Here is a 16,143-nt window from a genome sequence, read left to right on the forward strand (position 1 = left end):
CGGTCGGATGAGGTTGTCGTCGACAGGTGAATGGTCATCATGTAAATTTTATTTACGACTAAATTATTATTCATAAATTTTACTAATATTTAGATTGGGCATGGGCAGGCATTCACAAAAGGTCATGTTATTACAAAAAAAATTAGAGGAAATTTTGCTTTGACAAAAGGGCACTTTGGCCACCAAGGGGCAAAGGGGCAGGTGCTCATTAAGGCCTCTTTTTCTGAAATCGGTACTTCCATTCAGTCAATGATTAACTTGTTTCTAAGTGCTGGGGTAGTCCCGAAATGTTTCAAGCATGCTGTAGTTCAACCTTTGCTTAAGAAACAGGGTTTAGAGGAAACTTGCCTTGATAATTATCAGCCTGTCTCTAAGCTTTCATTTTTATCAAAACATTTAGAAAAAGTCGTATATTCACAATTGATTTCCTTTTTGAATACAGCTAAATTAACAGAAACTCTCCAATCTGGTTTCTCTGCTCATCATAGCACTGAGTCTACTTTGCTTAAAGTATTCAATGACATTTTGCTTGCAGTTGATAGTGGTAAAAATTCAGTCCTGCTGCTTCTTGATCTTACAACTGCTTTTGATACAGTTGATCATGATATTCTCCTTTGCCGGTTAGAAAATCTGTTTGGTATTGGAGGTATTGCTTTGCAGTGGTTCAACTCATATCTTAGAGACAGGTCTTTTTCTGTTGAGTTAGGTAAGTTTTCTTCATCTGTTGCTCCTATTACCTGTGGAGTGCCTCAAGGATCCATTTTGGGGCCACTTCTTTGTAATTTATATATGCGACCTTTGAGGGACATTATTAGGAGACATAATGATTCATTTCATTTATATGCTGATGATACCCAGTTGTACATACCATTGAAAGCTGGCGATACCATTCAACCCTTATTGGCCTGCCTTGAGGACATCAAGAAATGGCTGTCCAATAGCTTTCTTCGACTAAATGAAAATAAAACTGAAGTAATCGTCTTTGGCCCCCCTAAGTTGAGAAATGGTCTCATAAATGAGCTTGGCAAGCATTTCCCCTCAGTCTCCTCCCAGGTTAGGAATCTTGGGGTCATTCTGGACTCTGAACTTTGCTTAGCTAAATTAATCAAATTAAAATCAAATTAATACAGTTGTCAAGAACAGTTTTTATCAGTTACGGATCATTGAAATGATCTGAAATCATTTTTAACTTTTAATGACCTGGAGAAAGTCATTCATGCTTTTATCACCTCCCGCCTTGACTATTGTAATTCATTATATTTGGGTCTTCCTCAGTCATCCATTGCACGCTTACAGATGGTACACAATGCAGCTGCAAGACCGTTGACCGGGGCAAAGAAAACAGATCACATTACACCAATTTTAGCCTCTCTTCATTGGCTTCCTGTCTATTTTAGAATTCAATTTAAAATGTTGTTGTTTGTTTTTAAAGCTCTTAATGGTCAAGTCCCATCTTATCTCTCAGTTCATCTTATTCCTTCTTCATCCTCCAGATCTCTAAGATCTTCTGATAGAGCTCTCTTGGTTGTCCCTCGTTCACACTTAAAAATGAAGGGTGATAGGGCTTTTTCTATTGCTGCCCCCCGTCTCTGGAACCAACTTCCACTGGACATTCGCCTTGCACCTTCCAATACAACTTTTAAAATGAAAAAGTTGAAAACATATCTTTATTTCCAGGCATTTTAATTGGATTTTGTCTATGTTCTATTGTTTTATTGTATCATCTGTTTTGTTTATTTTTTGTTTATCTTTTGACTTTGTTCAGCACTTTGGTCAGCTCTGCTGTGATAAATGTGCTTTATAAATAAACTTACTTACTTACTTACTTAAACTGTGCCCTAAGAACACAATCAATCCTATAAAAAACACTGAACCACCCCTTTAAAACATCTTAAAAATGCACATATGTACACCAGGGAAATCTAGATTTTCTAGGGGAGCATGCCCCTGTACCCCCCAAACAAACGTCATTTTCTGACCAGGGTAATCATGAAACCCTGCGTACGGCCCGGCTTATATTCTATGTAATGAAATCTGAAATGTGTATTTCTACAAATGTGCGCACTTTTGGACTAAAAGTTTGTATGTGTATGCGCTGTGATCATAAATAAATGGGCCAAACACGATTGAATGTAAAGGTTTGTGTTTTGTTATTCTATTAATAACTACTGAATGATTTTTACTGATTATTAGTGTAATAGTGTTGCATTTTGTTTTAAATATCTCGATTTCTATGCACGACTTTTATTTTGGAGTGACGACATGACGTCATAAGACTGCGCCGCGCTCCTGCATCTGCTGTGATTCTTGTGATTCTGCTGAAGAAAGGTTTGTTTTAAGAATTTAAGCTGTTTTAATCGATAGAAACAGTCTTGTATTTTTAATAGTTTTACCAGCGATGTGAAATGAGTTTATTTACTATTTAATGTAACATTGTGATTCTTTATCTAACTGTAATGAAGGATATTTGTGTGAGTAAAACTCATATCCACTGATGAGAAACAGTAAACCTGCGTCTCATTTCTCTCTATAAATCATAAATCAGTTTATCATGAACACGAGTTCAGTCTCTGGAGAGTAGTGATGGAGAAACTGAACTTTTCAACTCCGAGTCAATTGAATCAAACACTTTGAGAAATGATTCAGTGAATCACGACACGTGCTGCTCAAACAGTGAACATGAACGAGAACAACAAACACTAACTAACTAACTAATCATGTTTTCATCAGTGTAATCATTTAAATATAATCTATAATTCATTAAATACTAAAATGTATATCATAAATATCTATAAATGAAGTTTATTCATTTGCAGCGTTAGTTTTGAGTGTTTTTTTGTCCAACAGGTCATTGAAGACTTTTAATTATTCTCTTCTTAAAGATGGAGTTTATTAAAGATGAGACTGAAGACATGAAGATTGATTTTATTAAAGATGAGTCTGAAGACATGAAGATTGAGTTTAATAAAGAGGAGTTTGAAGAAATAAAGACTGAAGAAACATTCAGTGTGAAACATGAAGAAACTGAGGAACAAACAGGTTGGTTTTATTCTCACAGCTGAACTCAGTCATTTGATCATTATTAAAATGTCCAGCTCTACAGAAATAGAGAATATACAGAAGTATAATCTTACAGATGATATTACAGAATCCATTCATTCCAGCGTAATCATTCAGGTATAAATTCCTTTTTAATTGATCATGAAATTGTTTAATTAAGGTTTGCACATGCTGAATGAATTTCATCATGCAACGCAGTTCAAATTTCCCCTTTGGAAATTGATGCAAAAACTTGGGAAAAGAGATCCAGGCTGATGATAAGACCTTCCACCAGAGCCTCAGTTAGTGGGGATTGTGTGCTCCCGAAGTTTAGAACATCTTTTGGACAGTCTAGCTTCGTCTATAGAGGGGCTAAATTACAGAACAATATTAACATCTTCACCAGAGAGCTCAAAAAGTGGCTTAAATCGGGCCAAAGTTGTTCCCATGTGTAAATTGTGCTGGGTTTTGTTTAATAATGTGTTTTTTTTGTTTTTTCTTTCTGTTATAAAAGTCCCTATGGACTGGTGTTGAAAATTAGCACATGTGCTATAACACTTTAAACAATGCATCTGGTTTGTCCAATGTTATTGCTATGTCCATATTAAATAAATAAATAAATAACGTTGATGGAAAAATTATTTTTTCATTACAATTAAATTTAGCTTCACACGCAAACTTCAATCAATAATGGAAATATTTAATAAAACCAAAAGGTAAAATAACATTCTAAAATCTGAGTATTGTATCTAATAGATGAAGTTCAGAATATACAAAAAGGAAGAATAATAATTAAGACATTTGCAGATAAGAGAGAAGAAGCAGAAGCCCAGGAGAGCAAAGGAGAGAAAAAGCTCAATTATCAACAACTCAGTCCATATTATACTATAAGCATACAGGGAAGTTCCCAACCCACTCAAACTGATGTTTTTGTTAAAATAAAAGGTTATTTCACCCATTACGTCATCCACTAGTCCAGTGTCAAAAATAGTTGTTTTAACCCTTAGGGAATTTTGCAAATATTACAATTGTCAGCAGACATATTTTGATCAGATTCAAATGAGCACTAATATTGAAAAACATTACTTCCTGTTTTAGATACAGTATTGTCTGGAACATAAGAAAACATTGGAACACTGGGGCCATTACTTTAATTTAATAATTTGTACATGCTTCCACTTGGCAACATAATCAAAAAATACAAAATTTCTTTTCATTTCTATGCTGGTGATTCTCAGTTGTACCTTCCAGTGAAAACTAGAGATTCTCTGCAGCCTCTCATGGACTGTCTTGAGGATATTAAATGCTGGATGGCAAATAATTTCCTCCAGCTAACAATGAGAAAACTGAGGTGATTATTTTTGGACCCTCCAAAAACAGAAATTCGATAGCAAATTACTTAGACAGTCTTACTCCATATATTACGTCACATGCAAAAAATGTAGACGTTGTCTTTGATTCTGAGCTTTGTCTTGAAAAACTAATTAGCTCAGTTGTTAAAAACAGCTTCTATCAACTGAGAATCATTTCCAGACTTAAATCAACACTTTTTCTTTCAAGATTTGGAGAAAGTTATTAATGCATTTGTCACATCACGGCTGGACTGTTGTAATTCGCTGTACCTTGGCCTTCCTCAATCTTCATTGGCACGTTTGCAGATGGTCCAGAATGCAGCAGATAGACCGTTAACTAGTGCAAAAAACAAGATCATATCACTTGAATTTTATCACTTCACTGGCTTCCTGTCTTTTTCAGAATTCAATTTAAAGATGTTGCTGATTGTTTTTAAAGCTCTTAATGGACAAGTACCATCCTATATCTCTGAACTCAGCTCCTATAGGTCCCTCAGATCTGCCAATAACTAACTTACTATGTGCAAATCAGCTCCATTGCATATTCCAAGCAATCAAGAGCCTAGAGAGGTACATTTAAAGTAGCTAGACAGATTCTGCCAGTGTTGGTTCAGTGTAAACAATGATGTACTTCTGAGTCCTTAAGTTAGCAAGGGAAGGGCATAAAAATCTGAACTTGAGCGCAGCCCTGGAGTACCTCAACAGGACACTTTGTAGATTTATTTTAGAAATTAATTTCCGATCATGAGTCTCTAATAATGAGCTGATGAACCTAGAGCAGGTATGCCCAATCCTGTTCCTGGAGATCTTATTTTACTTCTTTAGGTGTGTTTGATCAGGGTTGGATCTGAACTCTGCATGTATGTAGATCTCCAGTAACAGGACATCTAGTGTTTTATTTCTATTCAACTGTGCTCCATCTGTTTGATGCACATGTTTGTACTGGTATTCATTCACTGAAGTCTGTGAAGTTAACCATAGTTACAGTATAACCAGTTTTGTGCTGAGAAAACACATCTCATAAGCACTCATTCTTTCCGTCTAATGTCACTAGTGTGATGGCTCTGTACCGGGCCCTGGCCCGGATCGCTAACCGTGCCGGAGTACAGAATGGCTACTACTATTGTGTGTGCTATGTCTGACATCATTACAACAACAAATATCTTCTATTAATTATTGAATAGTAAACACTTTTCAATTAATTTAAATAATTTGAGTATATTTAGGTTTATATCAGGTCCGGTGATGAACAGAAATTGTAGTTTGTAAATTCCTCCATCAATGTCAGCTCTCCTCTAACAAGCTGATGATCTTCACCAGATGTGAAAAATAAAGGATACATACAAAATGTGCAGTGGTGGGTCCCTTTGGACCAGGTTTGAAAACCACTGGTGTATAAGATCTATAGATGGGCAACTCTGGTCCTGAAGGGACACTATTATGCAGAGTCCATCCCTGATCAAAGACACCTGTAAAAAATTAACCCAACCCCAAAATGTAACAGTAAAGGCTGATTTTTATTTCTGTGTCGCACCTTCACCCGAGACGCTGCGCAGTAGTCTATGCTAGGGGTGTGCACAAATAGTCCAATATTTGAATATCCGATCTGTAATTTATATTCGAAAAAATAAAGACTATATGAATTTTACTATGTTGATTTGCTGGCCGTAATGCAGTGAATCCATGATAAATCCTAAGAACTAAAAATACAAAGTTCTGGCATGAAACTCTAGATGGCGCAGACTAATAGGTCCTTTAACACAACCTGCTAATTATCACATCATTATCTATAATGATGGTTCCTGCTGTATTAGTAGCCAATGAGCATGCGTGCTTAATCTTTAAATACATGAGTTAGTGTTGCTTAGTAATGCAACGTGCTTCAGAAATCATCTAAGATAAGTACATGGGTTCTTATACTATCACTGTGCATTTGTGTAGTCTGCTTTATCAATTCATGTCATATCAACAGTGTTTAATGCTTAGAGAGAATTACTAAGCATTTTAGCAGCTAGCGCATATGCATGTTTTATAATGATACAGAGACAAGCTTGCTGAACTTTAAATGGAAACGCGTTTCGCTTGTATCACATTCTAACGAAGCTACAGCAAGTATTTTGTACAGCAGCAGCAGTATGGATAACAAATTCAGATAGCCATGGAGCATGTACCAACAATATAGAACGCAGCAGACGTTGCGTGCGTGCCGCGTGCAGGGCTAAAGTAACCTGTTTGCTATTGAGTGAGATGAGTTTGTGACGGCTAATGAGTGATCATGCAATCTGAATATATCGTGATTAAAATCCAAACAATGTTTTCATCTTATTTACATACTAAGTACGTGAGCAGCTGTATTCGGATTTTATTGTGCATTTACTTTTCATACTACAGGACGAACAGCGATTTTGCAAGGTCGGTAAGTCATTTAATTAATGGATTTCACGTAGAATGATATTTATCATTTCTGCTTACCTTAGAGTGTGCAAAGGCAGTTCCATGTGTTCTTCAAATGAAGCAAGAGTGCCTCAGTTGATGCTTAATGTGTAATTTTGTGTTATAATCTGTATAGTATAATTCCTGTTGCGCTCTGGATAACTTTAGGTGTTTTCTATATGCGGTGTGTCGCAACGGCAGGCAGTGTGGCCGAATTATGGACAAGCTTTGTTGATCTGAGCGGTAGCTGCAGTGTGGTCATCAGCCATTGACGTAGCGAAACTTTGAGTTCGCTACTGAGATAAGTAAATGCGGCCGTACGTTTGATTTGTGTTTATCTGTGAGGACCGACAGTCAGTTGCACGCTGAGAAATTATGTTATGGGATTCACTGTCAAATTGCATCCACTGCCATAACCATTGCATATGGGACAAAGATGTAATAGAAATGCATTAGCATGCAACTCAGACAAGATAGTGAGTTCTGTTAATCTCATTGATATTATGATGTGTAAATATAAATGTGTCATAGTATTGCTCAACTTCAACAACTCTTCAGGGCTGATGTTTTATGTACCTACATGTTTCGGGCTGGGTCAGCTGATGCATGTTGAAGTCATGCTCATTAATTTTCCGTTCATCTGAATGAGATTACTTTTAGGAGTATATAGGGTTACAATGACATTATCAAATGATGCTACATCATTATACTATTATTTGCTCAGGTGGTCGTGGAGGGTTTCTTATCTCTATTAGCCTGCAATGTTTTACCATTTGTTAAAGCCACACATAATGTGTGTTCTAATTGGTATGTTTGAGCCTTTTGGCTCAGACACACATTTACATAGGCCACTAGAGCTAAGCCATTCGACGTGATAGCCCAGGCACATATAGTCTAATAGGCCACTAGAGCCAAGCCTTACAGCCCAGAATATTTGTTGTGGCAAAAATGAACCAGGCACACATAGATAGCATACACACGGTTCCTATGGCTCTTCGAAGCAGCAGCAGTACATTTGTTTTGGCGGTAGATCTGCTGGGGGGTGAGGGTGAATCATCATCTTGCCTTCTGCATTGATGGGGGATCTCTGACATAATAATAATAATATTGTTATAATAATGCTTGTATTGTCCAATATCATGTAACCTGCTCTGTTGGGGGGTTATTCATGTACGCTATATTGTACAGCAGCAGCATGTCTTACTTGCTCACAGCAGCGGGTCATGTATGTATTGGCAGTAGCAAGTCCCATACTTGCTCTGCAGCAGCAGTAATCAACAGCAGCAGCAGCAATAAAGCAGCAGCAGCGTAGCAGAAATATTCCACCAAGACCAAATATATCTACATTGTCATATCCATTACCATACCAAACACTCCGAGAGTTTTCATGACTTGCAGTTATAACTAAATGCACCGGGTGGTGCTGTGGAGCATGTTTAATAGGTTTATTTTATTTGATCGTCGCAAAATGTTGTTGCCTGCCTCGCGAAGTTTGGAATTACTTAGATGAAAATGATCTTACACAATCGAATTACTTTTGATCAAATGAATTACTGAAACTGAGTTATAATATCACCACCATAATGAGAAAACACATGAAATCTAAACACCCATCAAATGAGGAAAGAAAGCTGTTCATCACTGCATTCACAACAGGTAAGCGCAGCTGTAACCTGAGTGAGCCGATAAGATAACTTATCTAATAGCAAAATGATTTTGAGACATATGCTTCCTTTAAGTTTCATCGAGGGAGATATATTAACGAACAGAAAATACAAAGTGCTGCTGTTAGAAACTTAGCTTAGCACAGCGTTATGTATTATTGTTATCTTTGTGTCTCTGCAACGTCTGTCAGTGCAGCTTGTTTTCTCACCCGAGCATGTGGATATTATAGTTTTTTCTCAACATGTACATGTGAAACAATATAAACACGATAATCATATGCTGACTCGAGTGTATTATGTACATTACGTTTTGTACGATAACTGCCGCTGTCTGCTTTATTAGTGTTTTTCCCGTTGTGTTTTCTTTTGTTCCTTGTATGTGTAATGTATGGGACGCGACAACAGAGTTGGAGATCCACATGCAGACTTTATTAATAGGATGAGCGTAGTCATATAGGCAGAGGGTCAAACACCAGCAAACAGAAACGAGAAAAATAATCCAATCACAGGCAAAGGTCTAGGCAGGCAGCAAACAATCATAAACACGGAAACAGTCCAGGGTCAAAAACACGGAGACAAGGCCGGATACAAGGCTAAACAATAGCTGTGTCTCATTTCGAAGGCTGCATCCTCCAGAGGTTGCAGAGATGAACATTGTAGTCAATCACAGACATGTTGAGCGAATGAAAGCTGTGATCTCATCATTGCAACTAAATTTCTCTACACTAACAAATGCTTTCATCTTCACTAACTGCAAACGCGATATAAGAGATTCACTTAATAAAACGGGAGTTTTGCACGTCAGTCACTGATAAACTCACGCTGTTTGATTGACAGCTTCAGCGTGCTGCTCCAACGATTGCAAAGGGGACTTTCTTTGAGCTTTCTTTATATAATTCAGTCACCGTTAAATAACTGATTATTTTCATCCTACTAAGAGAAACAACGCAAGGTGAAGTTTAGTCACTGGTTTGATTTACTGACACATAGACAAAGATCATCTGACTGTACATGAATCATTAATATCAGATCAAGCATTAGATTTAACACAGTTAAATACTTAGGCTACCTATTCTATTGCATGTCATGCGTGATTCGGTGGGCGGGGCTAAACAGGCAGGGATGAAGTAGGCGTTGATCTTCTGCAGAGGCGGTGCTTGCTGCCCTTTGACCTCATAGATCCCCACTTTGTAAATCCTGTCTTTTTCTGGGTCTGGTGTCAATTAAAGCTTTTATTGGACTAATAAGGAAGTTTTCAACTCTAAAACTTACAGAATATTCTTTTAGTATGATGACCTCTTATGTGTCAAAAGGAAAATTTGATTTCTCAGTTCATCACCCATTTAAATATAAGTAGTTTCAAGCTTGTTTTTGTTTTAAACTTTGTTCTGCCTAATATCCTCCTCCTTTGTCTCTGTAACAGATATCTGTTGTACATTAGCCAGCTCAAGCATAACCCAAAATAAAACAAATACATTTTCTTGTCAAATTACATACAAATTTATTATTAATTTTCATTCATTGTCTGAGAGCGCAACAAGGCTGCCGTGAACATGTTGGCATAGCAACGATATACTTCCTGTTTTCTTTCCTGCCTGTGTGTCCTACAAAAGACGTCTCATTTAATTCTGGCTAAGGACACTCCATATACTGCATCCTTCACAGAATTCGTCATCTTGACGCAAAAGTAAAAATCAGCCTAAAGTCTTCAGGAATGCTTGAAAATTACTGGCAGGTGTATTTGATTAGGGATGAAACTTAACTCTGCAAAAGAGTGGTCCTCCAGTACCAAAGCTGCCCTTCCCTGTTCCATAGGATACAAACATGTTGTTGGTTTTGAAGCTTTTAAATGTCTAAATTGTTTTATGTCTATTTTTGCCCTAGACCTAATGGCACTGAAAGAGGCGAGTCATGAACTTAATGAAAGGCAAGAAGAGGAAGAACATTATTATAAACATCATTTCATGACTGGGGAAAGAGCAACACAGGGTTCCTCACAAAAAAGAGCTCAAAAGACTGGAACTAAGAGTTCTGGAGAGAAGCCTTTCACCTGCCAACACTGTAGAAAGAGTTTCAGACATAAAAGAAACCTTAAAGTCCACATGATAATTCACACCAGAGAGAAGCCTTATTGCCAACAGTGTGGAAAGAGTTTCACAAGTGAAGAAAACCTTAAAGACCACATAAGAATTCACACTGGAGAAAAGCCGTATACCTGCCGACAATGTGGAAAGAGTTTCAGTCAAAAGGGAAACCTTAAAGACCATATGAGAATTCACACTGGAGAAAAGCCTTATACCTGCCAACAATGTGGACAGAGTTTCCGTCAAAAGGGAAGCCTTACAGCCCACATGACAATTCACACTGGAGAAAAGCCTCACACCTGCCAACAGTGTGGAAAGAGTTTTAATAGAAAAGGAAAACTTGAAAACCACATGAGAGTTCACACTGGAGAGAAACCTTTCACCTGCCAACAATGTGGACAGAGTTTCAGACATAAAGAAACCTTTAAATACCACATGAGAATTCACACTGGAGAGAAGCCCTTCACCTGCCAACAGTGTGGAAAGCGTTTCACACGTGAAAACCACCTTAAAGACCACATGAGAATTCACACTGGAGAGAAACCTTTCGCCTGCTACCAATGTGGACAGAATTTCAGTCATAAAAAAAGCCTTATAGACCATATGAGAATTCACACTGGAGAAAAGCCTTACACCTGCCAACAATGTGGAAAGAGTTTCAGTCAAAAAATAAGCCTTATAGGCCATATGAGAATTCACACTGGAGAGAAACCTTTCACCTGCCAACAATGTGGACAGAGTTTCAGTCATAAAATAAGCCTTATAGTCCACTTGAGAATTCACACTGGAGAGAAACCTTACACCTGCCAACAATGTGGAAAGAGTTTCACACGTGAAGAAAGCCTTAAAGTCCACATGAGAATTCATACTGGAGAAAAGCCTTTCACCTGCCAACAATGTGGAAAGAGTTTCAGTCATAAAAGAAGCCTTACAGTCCACATGAGAATTCACACTGGAGAAAAGCCATAAGGCAGGAACACACTAAGCCGACAGTAAGTTGTCGGGTAGTTTTTGTTCGGCCGACTAAGGCTACGTCCACATGAAGCCGGAGCTTACCCTATCCAATCTTTTTTTTTTTCTTCCTTGTTTCAAGAAATATCTGCGTCCACACGAAACCTCTGAAAAGAATCAAAACAATGTAGTATACATGCCAGACCAATATGTGGCTCTGTAATTCTGTCACAGAGATACACTTAAAGCAGCGAATAAGACTTGGAGCATGTGCATAAACCTTGCGCACTGTATAAAAACTATAGTAAAGATTAGAAATAATGCTTTATTTTGGCTCAGTAGCCTCTGCAGCATGAACACAAGCATATAGAGTCTGGTATTGATGTTGTTGTTCAGTCAGGACCACTTAATTCAAAAATTACAAGAGACAAAATTTAGTAAATTTTTTATTGGCATATTTTGCTAAAGTTAGAATTTTGCGGTATGGCTCAGTTCTAAATTCCCAGTCCTTTTCATGAGCTCCATGAAAAGCCAAGACCGGGAACAGCAGCAGCTTCTGGGGACAACCTCCCATTTTTTAACTGGGAGAGCAACAGAAAATCCCCCTATTGAGAACAGAGCCTGCATCAGTGACAACAGAATGACACTGATTAAGTTCAACACAAGTTTAAGGAGGAGGGTTACAAGCAGCGTGCAGTGGAAGCAGCCAAGCAAGCAGAGAGACGGAAGCTGCGTTTAAGTAATGCGCCTTATTTTAGAGTTGCCAATGGAGTCCATAGAAACCGGATCAGCTGATATGGGTGTGGCTGGAATTTGTGAATCAGCTGATAGCGGAGCTTGACTACGAGGCCTTCCTAAACTAACGCTGACGCTCAATTTTTGTGCTGTTAGCAGTGTCTGACTAGGGTTGACAAATGGGGTGATGACACCATAAATTCTCTAAATTTACGGATAGGCTGTACACACAAAAACGCAAAGACGCCGTTTTCAGATTTATCCACTCTGGGGGCCGGTTTCAAAAATAGCGGTTTTACCTTCCAAAATCGCCAGATCTGTGTGGACAAAACGCCTATCCAATACAAAATGTGTGTGTATTTACAAAAACGTGTCTCCATGTGGACGGGCCTAAGTTTTCTCAGTGTGTTCCGCAGCATCGGCTGAAGTTGGTCCTCATTGACTTTTTTTTTTTCTGCCCGATTCGACATGTTGAATCAGTATCGGAGCTCCTCGGTCCATCTGATCATTCTTATTGGCTGTTCAGATACTGCCACCTGCTGGCTTGGAAAGGCATTTCATCTTACCCAGGCGCAGAAGGGGCGTGCTGCTTGTCCATCAGCTGTCAAGCATCGGTTTGGTGTGTCAGGGCAACTCTGGACACAGACGCTGCCAACGTGAGCCCAACCCGCAGTCTGCTTTCAGCGCCACTAGTTCGTCGGTGTCGGCTTGGTGTGTTCTTGCCTTTACACCTGCACTCTGTGCAGGAATGGCGTCACATAGGAATGAAGCCTTAGGGAATACATGAATATTCACACTGAAGAGAAAGAGTTTCACTCGAAAGAGAGCTGTTTTAGAAGTCACTGTGGAAACTGCCTGAAAACAATTCTTGAATAAAAGTACACATACTTTACAATGAAAATGACTCTGTTACAAGTTAAAAGTGACCAATTCTAAAGCCCCAGGTATACTTCGGCCATCCGCGTTCGTGCACCGTCCGCATGACGTAATTTTTTTATCATGAGGAGGGCTCGCGGCCGGCCGCACACCCTGGCCGCGTGCAGGCCAAATTTCGAGACCGCGCGGACAGTCCGCGTGCAACAGCGCATGCGCAAGCAGTATAGAGGAGTCCACTAGGTGGCAATACGCACAGTATTGAGCACAGTGTTCAGCTGTCAAAAAAGAGTGTGAAAAGACTGGTTTAAAAAAAAGAGAAAAACACGACAATGGACAGCGAACTTGACCAGCGTTTGTGCGAAGAGATTAGAAAGTAACCACATTTGTACAATTCATGTTTGAAAGAGTACAAAGATGTCTTTAGGGTGACAAATTCATGGAGGGGGATAAGTAAAATATGGGAAAGGATGCACTTCTTTTCTTCTCCGATCATGCCCAGTGAATGTCACGTTGATGACACGACTCAGTGCTGCTCTCCGATGTCTGGTAGAGCATAGAAAAAAGGATGTAGTGCGCATGTGACAAACGCGGTCATCCGCGCGCATCCGTGGTGTAGTATACTTTGAAAGACGCGCGGACGGGACTGCGCGCGTGACGCGTCCGGGCGCGGAAAGTGAAGTATACCCGAGGCTTAAGACAACTTGAGTAAAAGTCTCGGAGTATCTGATTTTAACTGTACTTTATTTTACTCATGCTGAATTTAGGCTTGAAGATGCACTAGTCCTCGACACTAGTCCAGAAATGCCAGGGAAAATAAGAAAAAGTTGGCAAAGTGCATGATATTCTGGGGTAGTCCCTCCATGTAAGCATTAGGTACCTGGAAGACTTTAATAAGATTGTGTAGACATTAACACTATCCTGCAGACTATAGTTAACATGAACTAACAATACTTTAAAAGGCTTTTCAAATTTTGGCTTATGTAATTTTCAACAAATGCCAATTTTTATGCTATTAAAATAAAGTAATGTGGTATCATTAAGAACTAACATTAAAGGGTCTTGAAACCCCAGAACACATTTTTTGAGCTGTGAACAGATATATATATAGGCTGCACATCATTGAAAACACTAAAGGTACTCAGTAATTTTATTTAAAAGTTGAAATTAATTATTTTGCCGTTTTTTAGAGCGATTTCTGTCTTCCGGTTTGAAAAGCAAAGTCGGAGCAACGTCACAAAATCTGACGTCATCGGTATTCAGTGGTATTCAATATTCAGCATGAAGAAGCATCACTTCTCTTGCCTCGGTCTCTTGTCATTCAGAGACATATCATTGGTGTTTGTTTCCTCAGTGCTACAATACAAAAATATGTTTTCCTACGATGCAACCAGAGCAAAAGCTTGAGTGCATGTGGATTGTTTTGCTGTAATCTACCAGCACAATTTGTTTGCATGAGATCGCATTACAGCGGAAAATTCAAATGTCACTAAAGTGCTGTTCATTCACCTCTGCGTTCGGACACATGAGCCGTATGTATGTTTCCCTCAGCACAGCAGAACATGAGTGTAGGGTCTGCACAGTCTCAAGGATGAGCAGGTCCCACCATAAACTGTGTTTAAGCCTCAATTCACGGAACTTTGGTTTGTAAATCTTACATCGATTCCGGCCCGGCAGACACTAATGGATCACGAGACTCTTTTTATGACTGTTTCGATAAGTCCCCTAACCTCTCCTCCGCGACTTCAAAGGGGGTGCAACACCACGGATCGGGTTTCTAGGGACCAGGTCCAAATTCCAAACGGTCATAAAAGGAAAATACACGCACACACCCACAGACACACACACACACACGGCTCCCCTACATAGAGACTGTATGCACAAACATTATACCTACAAATATGAATGTATCTGCCATTGTAGTGCTCGCTGCATGTATGTGTTACTAGTGTAGAATTGTAGAATTGACTGTAGTAGGTTAGTTTTCATGTGAAACTGTAGTAATAGAGTGTAAAGGGTATCTTCTTTATATGACGAGGGACACCTGTCGAGTTTGATTTCTCCGTAAAGCTGTGAATCCGAGCTATTCACTGATGTACGTTACATGTCTGTCAAATGCATCGTTCAATGTTTAATAACACTATGAAGAAAATGCATTGATTCAACATACCATAAATTTATTCGGGAGACAGGACAAAGGAATGTGGAAACCCGCCAAATTGCAACGCTAGCATTGGAGGACGTTATCAAGAAGGCGTTCTGGTCTGTTGTCTTTAAAACACCATGACACGCGTCTTTTGGTGGCACAAGTTTTCTGCACGAGTTCCTGCCGTCAAGACGGACTCTCTTCTTTATTTTCCGGTCATATTACAACAGTTAAACCTTCGTTTGAAACTTCGCCGAAACAACCTCCGGACGAAGAAGCAACTATCAAACCGAGCGCTCCGAAACTCCAAGCACCCTGACTAACCTATGCAAGTATAACGTTTTTACGATTTTAAATACTGAGTTTCCTTGCTGGCTCTTACAGGTGAACGGTTGCAATTTGACCTGCTTTGATCATCTCTTTCGTTTCTGCCTTTCCTTCTACTTTGTATGTATTTGTATTTACTTGTGTCCATTTAGCCGTATAACCTGTGTATTACCCGTTTCGTATATTAAACTCATTATATCCATGCTTTTTGTTCACTTGCTCATTTTAGCAACAACCGAGTCACTTTAACGTTCTGATTCTAATATCCTTGCTCTATATTTGGAGTCTATGATAGAAAGTTAGTCTCCCGGCCCGAGAATAACATTTCTGTCGTGATAATCTGTGGATAATTTTCCGTTTCGGTGGACGAACTGATAGTTTTCCACATAATTATTAAACCAGAACTAATCATATATGTGATTGATTATAATTCGTTGTAGTTAATTCACCATATATGTTTAATTCCCCGTTGGGTCGATATATGAACGTCATAAAGCTTTCTGAATTATGATATTCATATTTCATCCATAAATTGATTA

General features: G+C 38.8%; 1 protein-coding gene across 2 annotated transcripts; it reads left to right on the forward strand.

Moving 5' to 3' along the window:
- Positions 1 to 3: 3 nt before the first annotated feature.
- On the forward strand, positions 4 to 15,808 carry LOC125253287 (gastrula zinc finger protein XlCGF57.1-like). Of its 2 annotated transcripts, XM_048167211.1 has the most exons (3): positions 4 to 2,328; positions 2,848 to 3,039; positions 10,373 to 15,808. In XM_048167211.1, exons 2-3 carry the CDS (start codon positions 2,883 to 2,885, stop codon positions 11,539 to 11,541), a joined length of 1,326 nt encoding a protein of 441 aa, XP_048023168.1. In that variant the 5' UTR covers positions 4 to 2,328; positions 2,848 to 2,882; the 3' UTR covers positions 11,542 to 15,808. The 2 variants fall into 2 exon arrangements, with proteins under 2 accessions (XP_048023168.1, XP_048023169.1); XM_048167212.1 differs by lacking the exon at positions 4 to 2,328 and having other exon boundaries at positions 2,694 to 3,039.
- The last annotated feature ends 335 nt before the right edge of the window (positions 15,809 to 16,143 follow it).

This window comes from Megalobrama amblycephala, linkage group LG18 (genome assembly GCF_018812025.1).
Source record: "Megalobrama amblycephala isolate DHTTF-2021 linkage group LG18, ASM1881202v1, whole genome shotgun sequence".
NCBI classification, from domain to species: domain Eukaryota; kingdom Metazoa; phylum Chordata; class Actinopteri; order Cypriniformes; family Xenocyprididae; genus Megalobrama; species Megalobrama amblycephala.